General features: G+C 42.2%; 1 protein-coding gene across 1 annotated transcript; it reads right to left on the bottom strand.

The window, feature by feature from the left end:
• Positions 1 to 4,826: 4,826 nt before the first annotated feature.
• Positions 4,827 to 8,708, bottom strand: LOC119030719. The gene is made up of 2 exons (XM_037118525.1): positions 8,262 to 8,708; positions 4,827 to 7,388 (listed from the first exon to the last, which is right to left on the bottom strand). Exons 1-2 carry the CDS (start codon positions 8,430 to 8,432, stop codon positions 5,664 to 5,666), a joined length of 1,896 nt encoding a protein of 631 aa, XP_036974420.1. The 5' UTR covers positions 8,433 to 8,708; the 3' UTR covers positions 4,827 to 5,663.
• Positions 8,709 to 19,764: the final 11,056 nt, after the last annotated feature.

Below are 19,764 nucleotides of genomic sequence, written 5' to 3'. Positions count from 1 at the left end.
TGTACCTAGAGAGTCAGCCTACACAGCAGCAGCAGAGGGGAGTGTGTTCTGAAATAGCGTGCGGAAAAGTCATCTCCAAACTCTCCTCTCCCCTATGTGGCCCGTTTGCCCTCAGGCTCAGCATGGCCTGGCATTTACATACTGTTCAGCACGTGCTCTGGGACACAGTCACACATAACACACACAGACACACACACACACGCACTATGAGACACACATACATGCAAACATGCCACAGTATATATATATCAAAGGAAATAAAAGCTTCCAGCACACACACACACACACACACACTCAAGTGAACTACCATAGATACATCCGGGGAAATAAGGTCATGCAAATCTACAAATCATGCACACACACACACACACACACACACACACACACACACACACATACAAGCAGGATGACAGCCCAGAGTGAATGAAGGAGGAAAGAGATCACATTGTGGTTTCCACTGTTGCTCCCCTCTGTCATTCTTGACTCGTGACAAATGGTATGTCACAGGCCGCAAGTTAGCACAGGCAGACTTCCCTCCTCGTTCCCAAATGTCTCTCTCTTTTTTTCCCTCTCATCTTTATTTCTGCGAACCGTCCGTCTCTGCCTCTTATTTTTGTTTCTGTCTCCTCGTCTTTCCTTCCTGCTCTTCCGCGGCTCCTTCTGCCAGAGTCCCTGACCCTCTTTAAACCCTGTAAAACCTTTCATACATCAACAACACGTCCCCAGCTCACACGCATTGTTAAATCAACTTTCCTCTGACATTGATCCAATGTTTCCCCAGTGTTCCCACAACCCTTGTTTAATCCCTGGCTGGCTTTATGGGGCCCTTCTGCTTGGCCTCTCATTACACCCTGCGCCCTATTGTGATCCACCCAAGCAGTTTAAAGACAAGCCAGCAACCCCAAAAAGCTCTGGTCCTGTTTTATGGCCAAATCAGCTGTGGAACAATGCTGTATGTTTAGGTTACTGCCCTGGAAACAAGTTTGCGGAAAAAAGATTCCCATGTTTATGAATGTGTGTGTCCTGCATGCGTATGAGTTACCCCTTACCACGCGGCGCATGCTTTCGAAAGTAAACGTCACCCATGACTCGCGATCAATGGCGTGTGACAGTCACGATCTCAGGTTGTCCATTTTTAGGCGAACCGCGACGCCTCGGCTCCTCCGCCGGCCTCTGTCTCCCCTCTTCCTGGCTCATCCCAAAGTAGAAGCACACGTCTGACCTCGCAGCAATAAAAACCGCCGCTGACATCTGTTACAGTGAGCCCACGGATCTGTTACAGAGGTTCTTACCTGGCAAGGTTCAGGTACAAAAGACTGTGGCCAAGATTGAAGATGCGCGCACAAAGGATGGGATATTATATCTCAAGATGGAGTCTTAAAATGATACACATTCTTTTAATGAGTAAATTATCAAGGTTTACAATCTTCCATCCTTTATTAAAGCAGGGAACATTCATAAAATGGGTAACAGAGGTCAGTCACAGGTTTCTGACGTAAGAAAGTTGGACTAGAGCAGCGACATCCTGCGATATAATAACCACCACATGGTGAATTGCGCAGTTGATCTTGGGCAGAGAGACCGGGATAATAATTCAGGCCAGGGATCTAACACCAGTCCAGACCACTCTCCACATCCACTCTGTTTGCAGACAACTTATACTGTGTTTTTGGTACAGTATTTTTAAGATTATTGGTGATGCCAGTAACATATATTTAATGTTTGGTTTAAAAAAAAAAACAGCTGTCTGCAGATTTAAGAGTAATTTGCAACTCCATAATTAAGGGAGTAAATATTCATGTTTATCTTTTCAGTGTTTGTTTTGCACCTGACATTCCCTCAGAGCTCTGACTGGATATGAATCTATCATCATGATGCTCCGGTAGCTGATGTTTACTGAGTGCACAGGTCTTTATTTTCAAGGTTTTTTAAGCACAAATCCATATTCTGCTTTCCATTGCATGGTTTAGTTTTTATACCACAGAAACAACTGGGGAAGGGTCATTGTGAATCAACCTGCTTTTAAACACCGAGCGTGTCCCTTGCTCGTGAAGACATCCGTAATTTAAGAGCATTTAGTGGCACATTCCTCTCTGGCTCTCCTCCTTTTGATCTGATCGTTCTCTGCTCTTCGTTTTTCTCTTCTTCCTGTGCTGTTGATTTTCTCACCGCATTGTGACCATTCACATTCCACTGAAAGATGCACCGACTGAAAGATGTGTTATGTGCATGCAACCAGTGTAAGAGATCATACTGTCAGGCTGAAGCAGGCGGTCTCGACTTACAGTTGTGAGGGTCTTTCGCTGCCCTGAGTTGTTTTCTCTTTGATTTACACATTTCGTTAAGCGTTTTTAACACTGGCATGACACTGCAGGCCAATCTGCTCTTGGACAGGAATACATCATTGACTCACTTGTACGTTACATCACATCCAGAACTTCATGTCATCTGGGATGGGTTTACTCAGTGTTCCCTGCTTGAAAACCAAGCAAGGTGCAACAGCTTTTAGTTTTTTACAACCCCCACATGTGGAACAAGCTTCCTGAATACTTGAGGTTGACCTAAACTGTCAGTTTATTCAGGGTTTAATACATTATTGTGTAACGTTGCTTTGAAAGACATTTACATCTTATTTTTGATTCATAATTATTTATTTGCTTAATTTTGCTTTCAAAATCTTTTAGATCTACATGTTCTTAATGTCTTATCTTTTAACATATTTCTATGGCCCTTTGAATTACCTTGTGTCTGAATGATGCTATATGAACAAACTTGCATTAAAGGACAGTAGAGAGTGTGTCAGGGTAAGGCAGAAGCATTTAAAAAACATGATTTAGCTGCAAAATGAATTTGATCCAAAAAGAATTGTTCTTATTAATGGTTTACAATCAATGTGTAATGCATTAAACGAACAATTAATAAGGCCATTAATTACAACTTTTTTAACAGGCGACTTATCAAAAGTGCTATCAGCATTTCTTAATATCTGTAACTACCTCGGCACAGTCACTGGCATCTGTGGTACACCAAACACAGCTAATTGCCAAGAAAACCTGCTCCAAATCATTTCATAAAACGGGGCTGCCAGACAAAGCAGCTTAGCTTAACACCTAATTCATGGAGAGAACAATAGAACAAAATGTGCTCTCTCGGTGCCAGATTAACAGCAGGGGAGACAAAGGTAGCCGAGCAGCCGGACCAGTCGACGCCAGCTCCGGCACACCTGGTCCTCGCGACCTCTCACCTCGGCTCCAGACATCACAGCCAAAAGCCAGAGAAGCAGGAAGTGCAGAAATAACGACTGGCAGGAGGAGGACGATCAGAGGGAGCAGCAACGGCTGACTGCTGGGAAGCGGGGAGCAGCAGAACGGCGGTTTCATCTGGAGCAAAGAGGAGCAAGAAGCGTAAAGGAAGAGAAATAGCGCAGGCGATGTCAACCACATCCACACGCACACACTGTATTTTATTGTGTAATGTTTGTCGAAGTGTGGCCTATTTCTGGAAACCTTCGCATGGCGGGCGGGGTGATGTATCGGGAAAAAAACAAAAAAAAAAACAAGCAGCGATGAGCAAACGAGCGCAGCAACACTTGTAAACAGATTTCAGTGCGTTTAAGATGTGCGAGAAAATCCTCCCTGAGCGCTAAGACAACATGCGCCGCGGCTAAAGCAAACATGCGACTCCCACACAAACACGCACACACACGCACACACAGCGTGCAAAGTCAATATAGAGATGGATGACAGGAACTGGTGAGAAGAGAGAAGAATGGAAGGATAACAGGTGGAGGAGCGGTCCCTCTGGCTATGTTCAACACACAGAAAATGCCCTAGGTAAACACTGGCACCATGCCAAGGCACGAACATGAGCATGTGTACGAACACACACACACACACACGCTAATGTCCCAATGTACACACAGACAAACACACTCACATAGAAGAGCCAGGATACACACTTCTGAGCACACGCATCAACACACACACGCACACACAGAGCCCACTGTAAAGCTGTCATATGCTCAGCTCTGCCGCAGTGCTGAACCCAGCAGCCCTCTCTTCTTTGGGCCCATCTGTCATTCTCCCCCTATCTCCCTCCTTCTCACTTTTCTTCTTCTTCGCCCTCCCTTCTCCTTGTAATACCTCTTAACCTTTCTTACATTCCTCTTTCTATTCCTCCCCTCTCCCATTTTCTCTCCGCTGTCGTCTCTTTTCTTGCCCTCTTTCGACTGAAGTGAAAAAAGAAAAAGAAAAGAAAAATCCAAACCCCCGGATGAAAGAGACATGAGAGGAGAGAAAGGAGGAAGGGGGAGCGATAGAGAGTTTCAGAGCTCGTGTCAAACACTGAGATTTAGAACTACAGTCGGGAAAAGAACCCCAAAGTCTGACACTCCAGACATCAGACGCCCAGACGCTCTCGTACACACTCGCTGGGAATACTGCGCTTGTGAGGAGCGAGCTGCGTAATGCCCTCTAGTGCTGTGATCCTTTTGATTTTGCTGTGGTGTGTTTTGCACTGCGAATCGTGAGCTGTCATTAAAGTATGATCAGTACTGTAAGGCCCGTTTCCTTTGATTTTTTTGCGATGATGAAACTTGGGGTTTCTGTTGGCGTTGCTCTTTGACTCTGCAGTCGCGGAGTCGGTGGTTTGCCGCCAGGGTTGGGAGAGTTACTTTAAAAATGTATTCCGATACAGTTACTAATTACCTGTTAAAAAATGTAATCAGTAATGTAATCCAAGTACCACAATATTAAAGTAATGTAACTTGATTACTTTACATTACTTTTGGATTACCTCAATACAAAAGCAATAAAGACAAGAAAAAAGAAATATCAATAACATGATCTTTAATTCTGTTATTCAACAGAACAATGTGACAAAAATGTGAATAAGAAAAACTTAAGAGACATACAAAGAAAGTGCACTACATATAATTTGAACACAGTTTACAAAGCAAAAAGAAAATCTGCGTCTTTACAAGGCAAACTGGAAACTGCTTTTTAGTAACATTGTTTAAGAGGAACCTCACTAACCAATCCAGTGTCCACCAACTGAATTTTCATTATACAAAAAGAACAAAGAACAGATGAAAGAAAGTTAAGCCATAAAGCAAATTCAGGCAGTAGACTTACAGATTCCAAATTAAAATATGGGCCTACAGAAGAGTATACTTTACAAAGCAGAAATAAAATCTGCTCCTTTTACAAGAAACAGAACATGATATTTTAAACTTTAATACATGGATTAAGAGCACTTAAGGTATTTTTGAACAAACCAGGTGTCTTCCTGCTGAACTGTCAAAATGCCTATGTCTATTGAGTCTTGTTAGCTACAGAATACTGTCATTTACAAAACATACAAACATAAAATATGCTCCTTTACAAAGTAAAGAGAAAATGCTCAATTTTGGTGCATGTGTTAAGAACATTCATTGTATTTTTTCTTTTAACAAATCAGGTGTCCACCCACAGATTAACAATAAATATAAAACCATGAATCAAATTCAGGGAGAAAATTCTAAAATAAGGCACAGTCCTACAATTTACGATCATAGAGCAAAAGGAACATTTGCTGCCTTCAAAATAGCAGTTAAGTTAGTAGGCACCATTTGGAAACCCACAGAGCAGATACTTTAAATGTGCATCCTCACAGTCGGTCAACATTCAGTCAAAATATAGCTTTGGGTAGAACTTTCTGTTGTAGCGAAGGAGGAGGACTTGCTCCATGTGATCATCTGACATTCTGTTACGAGAGGAAGTCAGTACATTTCCTCCATAACTGAACAGACGTTCAACTGGAGCACTAGAAGGCAGTGTAGTATTGTACTTCATGAAGAGCCGCTTAATCAAGGGAAATGCATGTAGGGAATCCATGGTTTTCACACTATCATCGAGGAACCGCCGGACTTCTTCCTCTGCTGTGCTTTTATCAGCCCTGTTTGTCTTCCCAAACACAAAAAACTCCTCGTCTGATCCATCATTTTCAGAGCTGATATTCACTTCAGCTGCAGGAGGTGCTTTGGATTCCAAAGATGTTGCCTCCTGAATCACTGTTTTGCACATTTCCTCTTTCTTTTCTGGAGAAAGCCAACACAAGCGAAATTTGGGCATGGTGGTTGTTGCCATTTTTGCTTCATGGCTGCTCAGGACGGTACCGAAGCGACTGTCAAGTGCCTCAGTAACTGCAGTAATGATGTTTGCTGTGTAGGTTGCATGTAGCAATTTGTCAGACAGCTTAGATTTGAGGCTTAAGATTGTTGGAATGAGGAATCCAAGGTAGCACTTTTTCTCACCCTGTAGAAGATCAATGGATTGAGCAAGTGGCTGTAACACAGCTACATATTCCTTAAGAAAAGTCATCTCATGAGGGTGCAGTCTGCTCACTCCGAGCCTTCCGCAGATGTCGTCCAGCTGATCTTGCGTGAGTCCAATCAGTTTGGAAATAGCCATATATTCAGAGCTCCATCTTGTTACACATGGAACACAAACCTTCATGTTGGCAATATCTTCCACTGCTTCTGCAGCTGCTGATGACCTGTGTGCTTTGTTCCATATGGCAGCACACTTTCCCATTGCACTTCGGTACACTTTGCGGGATGGTCCTTTTGATGCTGCTTTATCCACCTCATTAGTGGCTATCAGGTTGAGCGTGTGAGCAGCACATCTTTGATGAGGGGGAAGGAAAAAATGAAGCTCCTCATCTCCCTCCATCTCCAGAACTGCATCCATATCCATGAACCGTATTCCATCATCGAACTCGTCTGGTGCTGCCTCCTCAGTGGTTTCAAATTCACGGAAAGCCTTCACAAAGTTACTCCCGTTATCTGTAACTGTGGCCCTTACTTTGTGTTGTACTTTGTACTCTGCATGTATTTCACAGATTTTTGCAGCAAGGACATCGAAGGTATGCCGTCCCTTCACTCGTGCACAGGCCAGTGCTGCAGATTTCCTCTCCATCGTTTCCTCCTCAATCCAGTGGCATGTCATACCAAAGAAACTTCTGTTGTGTGCAGTCCATAAATCTGCTGTTGTGCACACATTTGTCACTTTCTGAAGAGTTGCAATCAAGGTTTCTTTCATGACAGCAAATTCCTTCTCAATACGCTGAACTAGAGTCTTTCTGCACATGACTGTTTTGCCACCACTGATCCCCTCGATGAGCTTTTTAAACGAAGGTTGTTCCACCAAGGAGAAAGACTGGACATCGTCGATCACAAATTCCAATATCAGTGTACTGACTGCAGTCTGGGATATTCTCTGCCCAAGATCAAGTTTTAGTTGTTTATGGGGAACACGCAAGGTCTCTTGTCCATGTTCAGATTCAACAGGATTCATCTCCGACTGACTTGTATCTTCTTTGGTCAGAAGTAAATGTCTTGAATGCTTCCTCTGAGGAACACAAAAAGCAAATTAAAAATCAAGTATTGTAGGGTATGCTAGATTTATTCAGTTTTATTAATTGACTAATATCTATTCAGCTGTATTCAAGAATTACATCACATGCTGTAATAATAATAACAGTAACAATTATTATTAGTGTTATTGTTACTACTATTTCTAGTAATAGCAGTTGTAAAACACACGTCACCCAAATTTACCCATACAAATTCTTAATATAATCATGCTTTAATTTTAATACCTTGTTGTCATCTAAAGTGTTAGTGACACGTTTCAGTCGCTGCAGATGTTTTATTTTTATTATTTTTATGTTATTTATTTATTTATTAACGTACAAGCCCCACAAGGTGGCAGTAACTACATTTCAAGTGAGTCAACGAGTTTTCTACGACAAGTCCTTGCAAATGTTTCACAATAAAAGCCTAATTGAGCTATTTATGCTAGAGGGCTTTTAATTTGAAACGCACACAGGAAGTGTTGAGTTTGTATCAATGTCTTAATTTTAACAAGGCAAACGAAACCAAAACGAGGCTTCGGACTACAACATGTCTAATTATATGAGAAATAAAAGCTCTTGTGATTATTTAGCTAAATAACGTTACGGTATTCACACTCGAACGTCATGATCAAACTTCAAAACTACCAAAAATACTAAACACATCCCGGTCACCAGCAGCACAAACTACAGTCCCAAAATATTTTTCAGTAACAGTAACGTAGTAAGTTAGTAACACTAGTGGCGGTAGTAGTAGTAGCGGCAACATTAGCAACAGTGACAGCCCGAGCCTGGTTAGCAAGCTAACTAATGTTAACTTTAGCTAAAGAAGTTTTGTGTAGTTAGCTAACATTAGCAGTTTTGCTTACCTGTAAATGTTTCTTTAAATTGGATGTCGAGTCCTTGGACGATGACAACATTTTCACAGATGGAAGGCATAGCTTGCACTGTACAGTGATGTTGTTCCCCTTTTCGGCTTTAGAAACAAAGCAATGGCGAAATTTCCATCCAGTGAAAGCATTTTTAGTGCTCGATGCCATAATGACTAATGAACTGGCTATATGGCTTCACTTGAGAGCAGATCGCCGTTGTGTCAGACTTGTCGTGAACTGTCGTATGTGTGCGCGTGTGCATTATGCATGGCATGGTAAGTGTTTGTATCGTGATGTATTTTAATTGTAATCGAACTAATAATCCCGTTTTTTTCCAGATGTACCGGTACTCGGATTACGTCTTTTTTTTCTGTAACTGTAACGGAATACAGTTACTTTTTTTTTGTATCCTAATTACGTAACGCCGTTACATGTAGTCCGTTACTTCCCAAGTCTGTTTGCCGCTCAAACTTGCTAAGCTAAGCTGTTGCGTTTATTCCAAACACGCCGTGATCTGACACCACAGCACGACCTGTGCAAGATTTTTTTTTGTGATGCAACCGGACACCAGGTTGGAAAACTGAAATAAACCAGTTATGTTTTATGACCATTCTGTATACAGTATGTGCACCCACCCAAGAGCAGAATGGACATACATACATCAAAAAATGTTTTAATGTCTTTCTCACTCCCACATGATTTTGTCATAATGTAGGAGCAATCTGGAAAGTCAATTTTTAGACAAAACAGGCCCATCTAAGGTAATTATATCTTTATTATATGTATATCAATTAAACTGCAAAATGTGCTGGTAAGGTAAGAGAAGAATGTCGATTAATAACATAAATGAAATGGAACAGACTAAGATGCAACTAACAAGCAAGCTTTGGGTGACTGTGACTGTGTGAGTGATTCTTTCTTTTGAAGGGGGGGAAGCCACATGTCTCTCTGACACCTAACCCCCCCCAACCTGCCTGAAACCTAACCCCTAGAAGTGAGCAGCAAAATGCTCCTTCCTCACCTTAATACCCCTGTAAGGACGTTTTGACCTTTTTAAAGAGAGAAACTCAAGAAGGCACTCACACAGACACACACTCAATTTACCTCCCTGCCAGATACAGTATCCCAGATAAGCCATAAAGGTACATGAGTGGGGGGGTGACTGTCAGTCTAGATAAAGTCCTGCTATTGATGACATGAGGAAGTCCCAGTGACAGGCCGATGACAGGAGGGTCAATAAGGGAAGGAAGGGGAGGATGGGAGGCTGGGGGGAGGGGTGGAAGTGGGAGGACATTGTCAATCATTAGTGCTAATGATAGGGGCAAACACTTGCACACAGACACAGGCACACATTAACATACTTACACAAGTTGGCATGAACACACAAAGCCTGCATAACAACATCAGAGGCTGAGTGAGGCTGTCCGACCGGCTGGACAAATTATTGATTACCCACGGGAGGGAATGATGTGGTTAAACTCAGGTCACATCTTAACATGACTGTATTGGAAAGCTACACGGGAGGCATCTAGGGGGGTGGGGGCTACGTGTAGCCCACACCGGCCGCAGCACTATTGACAGTTTCCAACAACGGTCAACTGGTGTCAAATTACGTCTGTAAAGGGAACATCTTATCATATAGATCACTCTGTTTTGTGTTAGAGGTAATAACATCCTTGATGTTAACGGACTTCCAATAGCCTGTATTTAACCTGCAAGAGCACGCCTCTATTTTGTGTCCGTGCTTGATAAGTAACAGAGCGTACTTCTGCAACTACGAGGTCTATTTGAATATCAAGGTATCATTAAAAAAATAAAAAAAACACTTGGAATATGTGTATGAGTATATAGGTCACTGGGTCCGAGTTAATTCAGTTACTCAGTTAGTACACAGCATAAATGAAAGATTTTTATAATTACAATTTTAGAATGAATATCCCTGAGGAATGATGTAGCTGCAAATATCTAGCACAACGTCTGAACTTTACGTCTGCCAACTTTTATCCTGATGAAGTGAATCAGAACAGAATTAGAGAGCTTTTAGTACAGGGTACTCAGGCAGAATCTTGGAATTTGCCATTTTGGCACATTTTGTCACCATCCATGCCAATTAAAATTTCTCAGTTTGGTAGCTACATATTTAACTTGTTTGGTACCGTAGGTGCTCAAAAAAAGCACAGTTGGGCTCTGGTGGGCTTAACAGGTTAAGAACTGTTACTCATCCATCATCCAAAACAGTTTATTCTATTCAGGGTCACCGGGGGGCTGGAGTCGATCCAAGCTGACGCTGGATGACAGCGAGGTACGCTCTGGATAACTCACCAGTTCATCACACGGCTCACATAATACAACCAGTGATGCTCACATTCACAACTACCAGTAATTTAGAGTAACCAGGTAACCCAACTTTTTGCATGTCTTTGGATTGTGGGTGGAAACCCACCTCTTTGACTGCTCTTGCTTACTTCCATTCCTATAAAAATAAAGATGAACTGTGATGTTGTTTCTCGCTAAAATGTCTTGCAACATTGCTGGTCATTCCTCTGAATAAAGCTGCTATGTTCAGTAATACAGTCTTTGAGGGAATGGGATGTCATATTTATTTTGCAACATGGACACTGTTTCATATGGACCACATTGTTTTGTTTTACAGGTAATGAAATCCTTAATGCAGATGTTTTTTTGTTTTTTTGCATTGATTGTGTGGTTAAAATAACATAAGGCTTTAAAGTTGACTGTTCAGGACTGGTGATGGCCACAACATTGAATAATGTGTAATAATGCTTCTGCACAAAAAAAAAAATAAAATGTTCCCTGTAGGTGAAGTTGTGCCAAACACCAAGAACTTATTCTGCCGAAGTACAGAAATCATGTCAATATTGTGTTACTTCTCAGAGATGTTTTTTACTGTATCACTTAAAGTCAAATTTGTATGAATTATTTTTTTTTTCTTCATATATTACATCCACCCTGGAGTTCTAACAGTCGTTTGCGCTTACTCTGCGCAATCATAGCTTCAACAACTGCAACTGCCCCAGTTTTCTCATGGGGAATTTTATTTTAGCTAATCGAATAATAGACTCCAGGCATCTTTTGTAAGTTAAATACTAAGTAATCAAAGACAAAATGTTTGAAATTCTAAATAAATTTTGATTTGATCCCACTGGTTCATTCATATGGATACTGAAACATTGCACTCCACAAAAGACTGTTTGCATGAACATTTTTAATCTAAATCAATAAACGAACTGTGATTATTAACAGAACCGCAGTGAATTGAGTCACACATATATTGCATTTTGACAGCAGTTTTTATCTCTCAAACTGTTCTCTCCAGTTTTTAATTCAGGCTTTCCATCAAAATTTAAGCGTCTCCAGATTGCTGAGAGATAACCCTGGTGACATCATGGTGATGTCATTAAGCCTTTTTTTGAAACTGATTTATTTTAGATGTTTTTGAGGGGCTTATTTTGCCTTTATTGCTAGTGACATGCAGCAGTGGGCCCATGTGTGGGAGTGGCGGCTCCTCCAGTGTCACAACAACACATTAGACAACTGTAATTTCAGACTAAGTTGTACTCATTAGTTTACTGAACTTGTTGTAAAATGTGTGCACTACCCCTTTAAGCCCTAGATCTATTTGGCTCCTGTATCCTATTTTGTGTTGAGATAAGAGCGACGCGAGATGATAACAAATGGAGGAAAAGAGATGTGACGATGAAGGAAAGAGGAACGGGAGGGAGAGGGAGTGCGTTATTTCCAGCAGGATATGGGAGAAGACGTGCACAGAGAGAAAAAAAGAGAAGAAAAAAAGAACTAAAGGGAGCAAAGGGATGAAGGGGTGCTGACAGGGGAAGATAAGGAGAGAGGGGACAAAGAAAAATAGAGGGAAAGAAAGAGGTGGAGAATTGGTAGTGACAGTGAGGTGAAAAAGGGACAGAGGTGGAGGAACTGCAGGGAGAAAGACGGCGACGTGTTGGAGGAGAGGAAGCTCACGGTGAGGATAGAGTGACACGGAGAGAGGGAAAGCAGAGAAGCCCGAGAGTCAGAAGGAAAAGTATGACATTAATTGTGACAGGTGAGGAGAGGAGGTGTGTACGTATGTGTGTGTATAGGCGCACGTGTGTGTGTGCATGTAGTAAATTGGCGCTGACACGGCTAGCAGGTTGTGACATTAATTAGCAAGCCTCAGTGATGGCTGAAACCTAATCTCCCACAGAAAGGAGACACCAGGGGGAATACATCAAAACACACACACACACACACACACACACACACACACACACACGCTGTCTCTGTGCTGACCTCACTTCCTGTGACTGCGTATCGGGGTAAACACGGGTAGGGTTACTGCCTTAATGTGGACAAGATGTGTGTGTATCTGCTTCGCGTTCGTCGTCTGTTCATTTCAGTTCATTTGAATTCAATCATTTGATTATCAGAATCAAAACCAGCACCGTCAAAGTATTTGAAACAAATAATCAGCATTTTATGGATCTGTTATCCCATTTTTCTTTGAGCGTGTGTGTGTGTTTGTGTGTGTTGATTTGACTTCCTGCATGCCGGTAATCACATCATCTTCCAGTTATTCTCTCTTTATTGTCCCTCTGGGGGAACACTTGGATGACAGCTACATTTATCAAAACAAAACAAAAAAAGGGGGGGGAACACAAAATTAAAGGCACTGAAAACAAAGAATAAATATATTAGGTTCATGAACTGCCTCCCCTCCCAGCTCAAACCACACACTGAGAATTCATAGTCAGTCTGGAAGTGTTTAGTGTTTGTTTAGAGGCAACAAACATAATGTTTCTCTGTCTCTCATTTACAGGAAGACATTTATGGGAAATGACAGTATATTTATCAACCCAGATCATATTCTCATGTTTTGGTTTTCCATTGATGCTGGTCATTGATATGGCACATGTAATACTTGTCAAATTCTTAGTTTTTATACGCCTCTTTTTTTTTTCATATTGCTGCCATGGTTTTTCTCCCCTAGATAGGTTCTTATTACTGCAGGTACAACGCTTAATCATCACCTCATTTGTGGAGGTTTGGGAAGTTATTGTGGCAGGGAGAATAAATATGTCAGGTACAGCAGTCAGAAAGGTGACCAGGGCACGGATCCATATTGTCGTTTGTATATCGGTAATGTTTCAAAAAAATTGCCTGTCTACAACATCACACAAATCAATGTTTGGTATGGCTGAGTTTAGAGATGCTGATGTTAGGTAACTAACAGTGTTGGTTAAGCTGAAATGAAGATGAACAGGGTTTTAAAACACGGTGAGCATCAACATCCGATGTGACTCAAGCTTCAATTCTTGCTGGCGCTGAACGCTGATGCTAAATCCTGACAGAACTGCATACCGGACTGCACGCTGCCACAAAAACTATTTGCTGTTCTTACTTTCAGCCAACTTTGAACGGACCGTGCGTCTCCACTTCTTCCCATTAAACAAAACCAAGCCAAACTGTTCCAGATCCAAATGCAGACATCTTGCGCTGGTAACACGTCAATTGGAGCCAGTGTCTGCGCAGCGCTGATCAGTTGGAGGAGCCGCCGAATCGAGCTCCTCTGGGCTCAGCTGTCAATCGTGACATTTCACACACTTATTATAGCATCAAATAACTAATTAAAAACCCAATTTATCAAAAAAAACAAAAAAAATGAACACTTAAACCTACATAAGTGTGATAAGAACCACCTAAAATGACAGAAACCATCTTTGGGAAAAAATATTTTTTTGATGTGCACAGATGATAATTGCAGTAGGAACAATACAAACAGTACTGTATAAATAGAGAATAAGAACACAAAAAATGTTAAGTCCATTACACATTTAGATCCTGAAATTGCCCATCGGCATATTGAGCTAGCAGCTGGCAGTCGGTTTTGGTGTGTGTATGGGGTCTAGTGGGAGCAGTGCCGGGTGTGCAGTCTAACAGCAGCAGGAAGAACCTGCGATATCTCTCCTTCACACACTTCGGGTGAAGCAGCCTGACGCTGAAGGAGCTCTCCAGCACCCTCAGAGTGTCCTGCAAACTGTTTTAATACAACGGTGACGCCCGAGCTGGTAAGACTGATCGGCACTGCCGTCTCGTGTGTGTAGCAATCAGCTCTGTGCTTCCTGCAGGAGTCAAAACAAGGCTGATTGGTGTTCATCAGGTTGTTGCGCTCGTTGTTCCACATCACATTTGCATGCACAATGAATTCCATTGAATTTATGTTCTTTTGGAAATTTGGGGACCAATCAGCGTTGTTCTTGACACAATCACAATTTACCAAATCTCTCCAAGTGAGACAGTGAGTAAAAGGTTATCATACAATACGAGAAAAAGACACAAGCTGACAAGCAATACAAATTCCTTTATTCTGCTCAGTAGTCTCTGATTAAATTTAAGACCAAGAAAAATCTTTTTGTCCTGAAATTTCTCAAAGTGATGCATTCAAGGTCACGACTCGATGCAGGAAATGAGCGAGGCCGAACTTAATGGGCAAACACAGACAAACACACACACACACACACATTCTTTGTCCTGACTTACAGTCAACAGTAGTGGACGACATTGAATGTGTATAACCCTTGGCCTGCAGGGATCACATGTCACACACTTACCTAAACACGCACGACAAGAGCACACGCTTGTGACAGCCCACACGGTAAAGCAGGTCAGAGGGCGGCGAGGAGACGGAGAGAGACACAGGGACAGAGGGCGAGAGAGGGGGGCACGGAGAGATAGAGGTAGCCTTTCATTCAGAAGTCTGAGAACTAGCAGGACTCAGACATACACAAGCAGTTAGTGCTGTTTACAAAAGCCAGCAGCAGAACCAATCCAAACCATACGCAGGGCAGAGACACCGGGTGAGTAAGTCGGAGCATGTGTGTCTGCGTGAGTGCGTGTGCGCCGTGCCAAAGCAGCAGGTCTTAATGCAGCAAAAGCAAAACAGAGCTGATGTTTTTTAGAACGCGCATACCTCTCCCAGAGCAGAATCCAGTTTCCTCCCCGGTTTCTCTCATAAGCACGTCTGGTTTTGGTTCTCGTCGATCCAGCCTTCCTGTGGGTCCAAAAACCACTGCCACATTTCACAGACCCCGTCCCCACTGCAGCGCAGATAAAGCTGTTTTGACTTGGCTTTCATCGCGTCAGAACGTAACCAGCACAGAAGTGGACGGGGAAGAGTAGTGATGCACAGAACCAGGGTGTTTAGGAGCAACACATCATGTGGGATAACACGGGTGTATGACATTTACCCAGAGATGCACGCGGCGTGAGCGCAGTCGGGAGCTGCGATAGAGCACATACTGTAAATACATGTGCACACAGACAGTGTCAATATTACCATGGTTATGATGATGGAAATGTTTCACTATCTTTTTATTTGAAGTGACAAGATGCATCCAGTGTGACATCCCAGGATTTTTCAGTTACTTTACCCCGAGTTCATGAGTTGATCCGTATGAAAATTCGCCTAATCCCAGCGTGTTAGTCTCACTTAACAACCTAAATCTGATGGATTAGAGATCTTCGCTAAACTCAACCAATTAGCTCCCTTAAATGTGACCCGGCCCTGTTTGGAACTGTCTCATCCACTACAAGGGAGGCAGTCTACAAGGCTTCTTACAGGAACGTTTAGAGATTGCTTTCAAGTCATGAAGTCAAACAGATCTCCGTCCTCTCTCCTCTACAATCAATACCTTCTTTCTGAAAACATGTCCACTACAGCACAAATTTTACCTTCAAGCTCATCTGAGTTTATTTTTGAGTACAGAATGGACTGGTTATAGCCCTCCTTGTGGCCAAAGAGAAAAAAAAACTCCCTCTATGTCCGAGGTGCTTCCCAACTGTGGCTGCAGTTGGTGTTGTTTGGCTCTCAGGTGGCAGTGTGTAGGATTTTTAGGGGATCTGTTAACAGGGATGGAATATGCTGTTTCAAGTTCACCATTATCTGTACCCAATACCGTACCTGGAATTGGCGGGGCTTGAACCACAAATGGCTGTGATGGACGGGAAGTTGTCAGTTTCAGTCTGAAACTGATATTGGGTGATCGGCATTTGCTCCCTTTATAAATTATTAGAAAACTGTTTACAGCCCTCAGAGTGAGCTTCAGACTGATGTTTAGATCACAAGAATAAGATAATTATTTACAGAACAAGTTTCTTATAAACTTGAAAGAGTAAACTTCAGTCAGCTACCCAAGATTTACCTCCATCATGAGAACAGACACTGACACATTTTACTCGAATGATACTTGTTAAGTACAGTATGAATAAACTGAAAAGCTGCTAGATCAGAAAATGAGGGCAAAGAAAAGCAATCGATTTTGCTGAGAAAAAAATGTATTTTTTGTTCAGAGTATGTGAGTATTCTTTTTTTTTTTTGGTACAAAATAAAAGCTTACATTTGCTTTTAATCAAACCTAAAGGAGCCCCACTTTTACTGGACATTTTTCCTCATACTTTTAATCCCAAATCAGCGTGATCGCAAATGTAACACAAACCTCATAAAGAATTTCAAGGGTGAAACATAAGCTCTGTCCCAGATCACAACAGCAGAATCACAGTGGGTAGATGCAGCCTCTGGTCCAATGGCACAAAATCAGCTTTGCTCAGGCCGCAGCTTTGACTTGGTCAATTTCACGCTTCTATTTTCTGGGGAGAGGAGAGCGGGACCTGATTCAAAAGTGTTTGGGAATGGCCTACATTGGGTGTAGCCACTCGTTCAAATGCAGGCCTGAATTCAGCTCAATTTCAAAGTGTGTGTGTGTGTGTGTGTGTGTGTGTGTGTGTGTGTGTGTGTGTGTGTGTGTGTGTGTGTGTGTGTGTGCATGTGTTTGTGTGTGTGAGTGTGTGTGCAAGTGTGTGTGTGTGTGTGTGTGTGTGTGTGTATGTGTGTGTGTGTGTGTGTGTGTGTGTAAAGTCTGTTTGGGTCTTTCTGTGCCTGATAGTTCATTTCTGAGGTACTTTTCTTCTTCTTTATTTTATTTTTGTGGTCTCTCTATCACACCCCCATACCTATGAAACCTTGCTCCTTCAGCTTTGTGCCTCTTTCCCAAATTCCTCCACCCTTTCACCACTTTCACTGACTCTACTGTGTCTCTACTCGCCAACCTTTTTCCCCCCTCTCTTCTCCTCTTTCACAGACTCTCAGCCCTACATCTATCTTATACCCACTATCACTTTCAGCTCTCGCTCGGTTTCCTGCTTTACCTTCTGCCTCCGTCGCACTATATTCCCGAAGGGCTGGGCCTATGGATAGTGAGTGTGGAGTGTGAGCGTTGACTGTGCACGAAAGAAAGAGAGTGGGGAAAAAAACGAACGAAAGAAGGGGGGAGAAAATAAGAAAAGAGCTAGAGGGAGGTGTGTGTGTCTGCAAGAGTGAGAGCAGGAGAGGAAGGATGAGAACATTATATAAATGATCCCCATGTGGGTTTATTTTTTCTGTGTATATGTATCTATCAGTGTGTGTGTGTGTGTGTATGTGTGTGTGTGTGTGTGTGTGTCATCTCAGTCCAGCAAGTTCTACATAGGTTCCCCTGCCTAATGAGCTGAAACACAGAATATGAGAATCTTTCATCTAATGAAATGTAAGTGTGTTTGCCCAGGTGTGTATATCTCACATGTATGCATCTATACAGCATACTGTTTGCGTGACATCATGTGGATGCATCTGTATGTGTGTGTGTGTATGCCTATGTGTGTGTGCTGGATCCCCCCCCCAGCTGTTTGCAGTACTGAAGCAGTCTTTTGGCTAACAACTGCATATGGAGGGAGAGAGAGACATCTCACTCCTCTGTCTGACACTTCAGCCTGGAGGCAGGACAGAGGGAGGCTAATGCTAACACACACTCACGCACACACACACACACACACACACACACACACCACATACATCCTAACTAGACCCGAGAGACAGAAAGTGGGAGAGATGAAGTTACAGACGGTGAAATGGGTTTAACACAGTGAGAGAAGGAAATGGAGACAAATATTTTAGTTACGAGCAGAGACAGATAGATATTATGTTATCATGATGACACACAGTTCAAGCTATCATGCAGTCTGGTGTGAGTCCAAGTGGATAAGAGTCTGCAAAAGCTGATAGTCACTTCAAAAGCACATGCATGTTTCTAAAGTCTTTCTTTTTTGTGTCGGGGTGGACTTAAGTCATCAGTTCCTCTGTCTTTCTGCTAAAATGCTGCCGTTTTGGGTTTAGGTGAGTCTCGGTGAGGCATCTCAGCACTGCCGCATGACATTTTGGAAATGACTGAACCTCCCACGCAGGTCGGACGCAGATGTGGCCGCTGCAATTACAGTTCAAAACAAGGCGAAGCGTTCATCGCTGATTGGCATGCATGGAGGTGATGGAGGTCACGTCATTTTTGAGGCGAAACACTTTACTCCTCTCTTAGTTTTTGTACCAGAAATTATAATATCACACCGGATCTGCAATGTTTTTGCAGAAAACCTTGCGGAGATTGTTTTGTTTTTTGTTTCATTGTTGTGTTGTGCATCGTGTTCTAATTAGGAAGAGAATAAATCACAACAGAACATTGTGTTCCACAATTTTTGCTGTATCCAAAAGCAGATTCTTATTTAATTTTTGAACATTATGCCATGAAATCATGTTCTACCCTTCTGGGGTAGAACAGGATATTCTTGCATGGAGCGCTGTTTATAGGATGGTTGAATTATTGTTGAATCTTTATTCATTTCATTTAAAACAGTGCAAGCTTTTCTTGACATAAGTTGCTACTTTTAGATGTTTCGGGCTGATCTCTATTTTGTTTGTACATTTTTTCAGAATTTCACATTAATGTGAAATCCACATGCAATGATTAATGAGTTATGTTCCCTTCCAGATGATAAGTGACAGATTTGAGAAGAGTTGTTCACTTTTCTCTTAAAGGCATGAAACTCGGTGCCCTTTTGGGCCCTGAACCTTTTCAGAGATGGAGCCATCACATAAACACCACATGGCGACCATGGCAGTCACCTTAATTTTAACCTGATAACGTATGTTGCATCATATCTCCGGAACCAAACATGATAACATAAAAAGGTGATGTCTACCCCCGTGTTATGATTGTCAAGGATCACAGTGATCCATATACTACACCATAAAATGTTTGGATTAACAGTTAATAGTGAATTCAGGTACGTTGTGATAACTCCACAAGTTTCATGCTCCACAAGTTTTGTGTGTATGAGTGTGTCTGAACAATGTACAGTGTACTATAGCGTATCACTGTGATCTGAGACTATCACAACATGGAGGCAGACATCTCTTTTTTCTGTGTTATCATGTCTGGTTCAGGAGATTTGATGCAAAATACATAATTTAGTTATGGTGGAGAGTCCAGCGGCTGCCATGGCTGCCGTGTGGCTGTTTTGCGATGGCTCCATCTCTGAAAAGGTTCAGGGCCCAAACTTTTTTTTTCACACATCATCTGGACTATTCAGCAAAGATTGACATATCTGCGTGAATCATTTCAAA

Source organism: Acanthopagrus latus, chromosome 2, assembly GCF_904848185.1.
Source record: "Acanthopagrus latus isolate v.2019 chromosome 2, fAcaLat1.1, whole genome shotgun sequence".
NCBI lineage: Eukaryota > Metazoa > Chordata > Actinopteri > Spariformes > Sparidae > Acanthopagrus > Acanthopagrus latus.
Note: the sequence above shows the minus strand (reverse complement) of the source record. Positions and strands in the feature narration are given on the sequence as shown.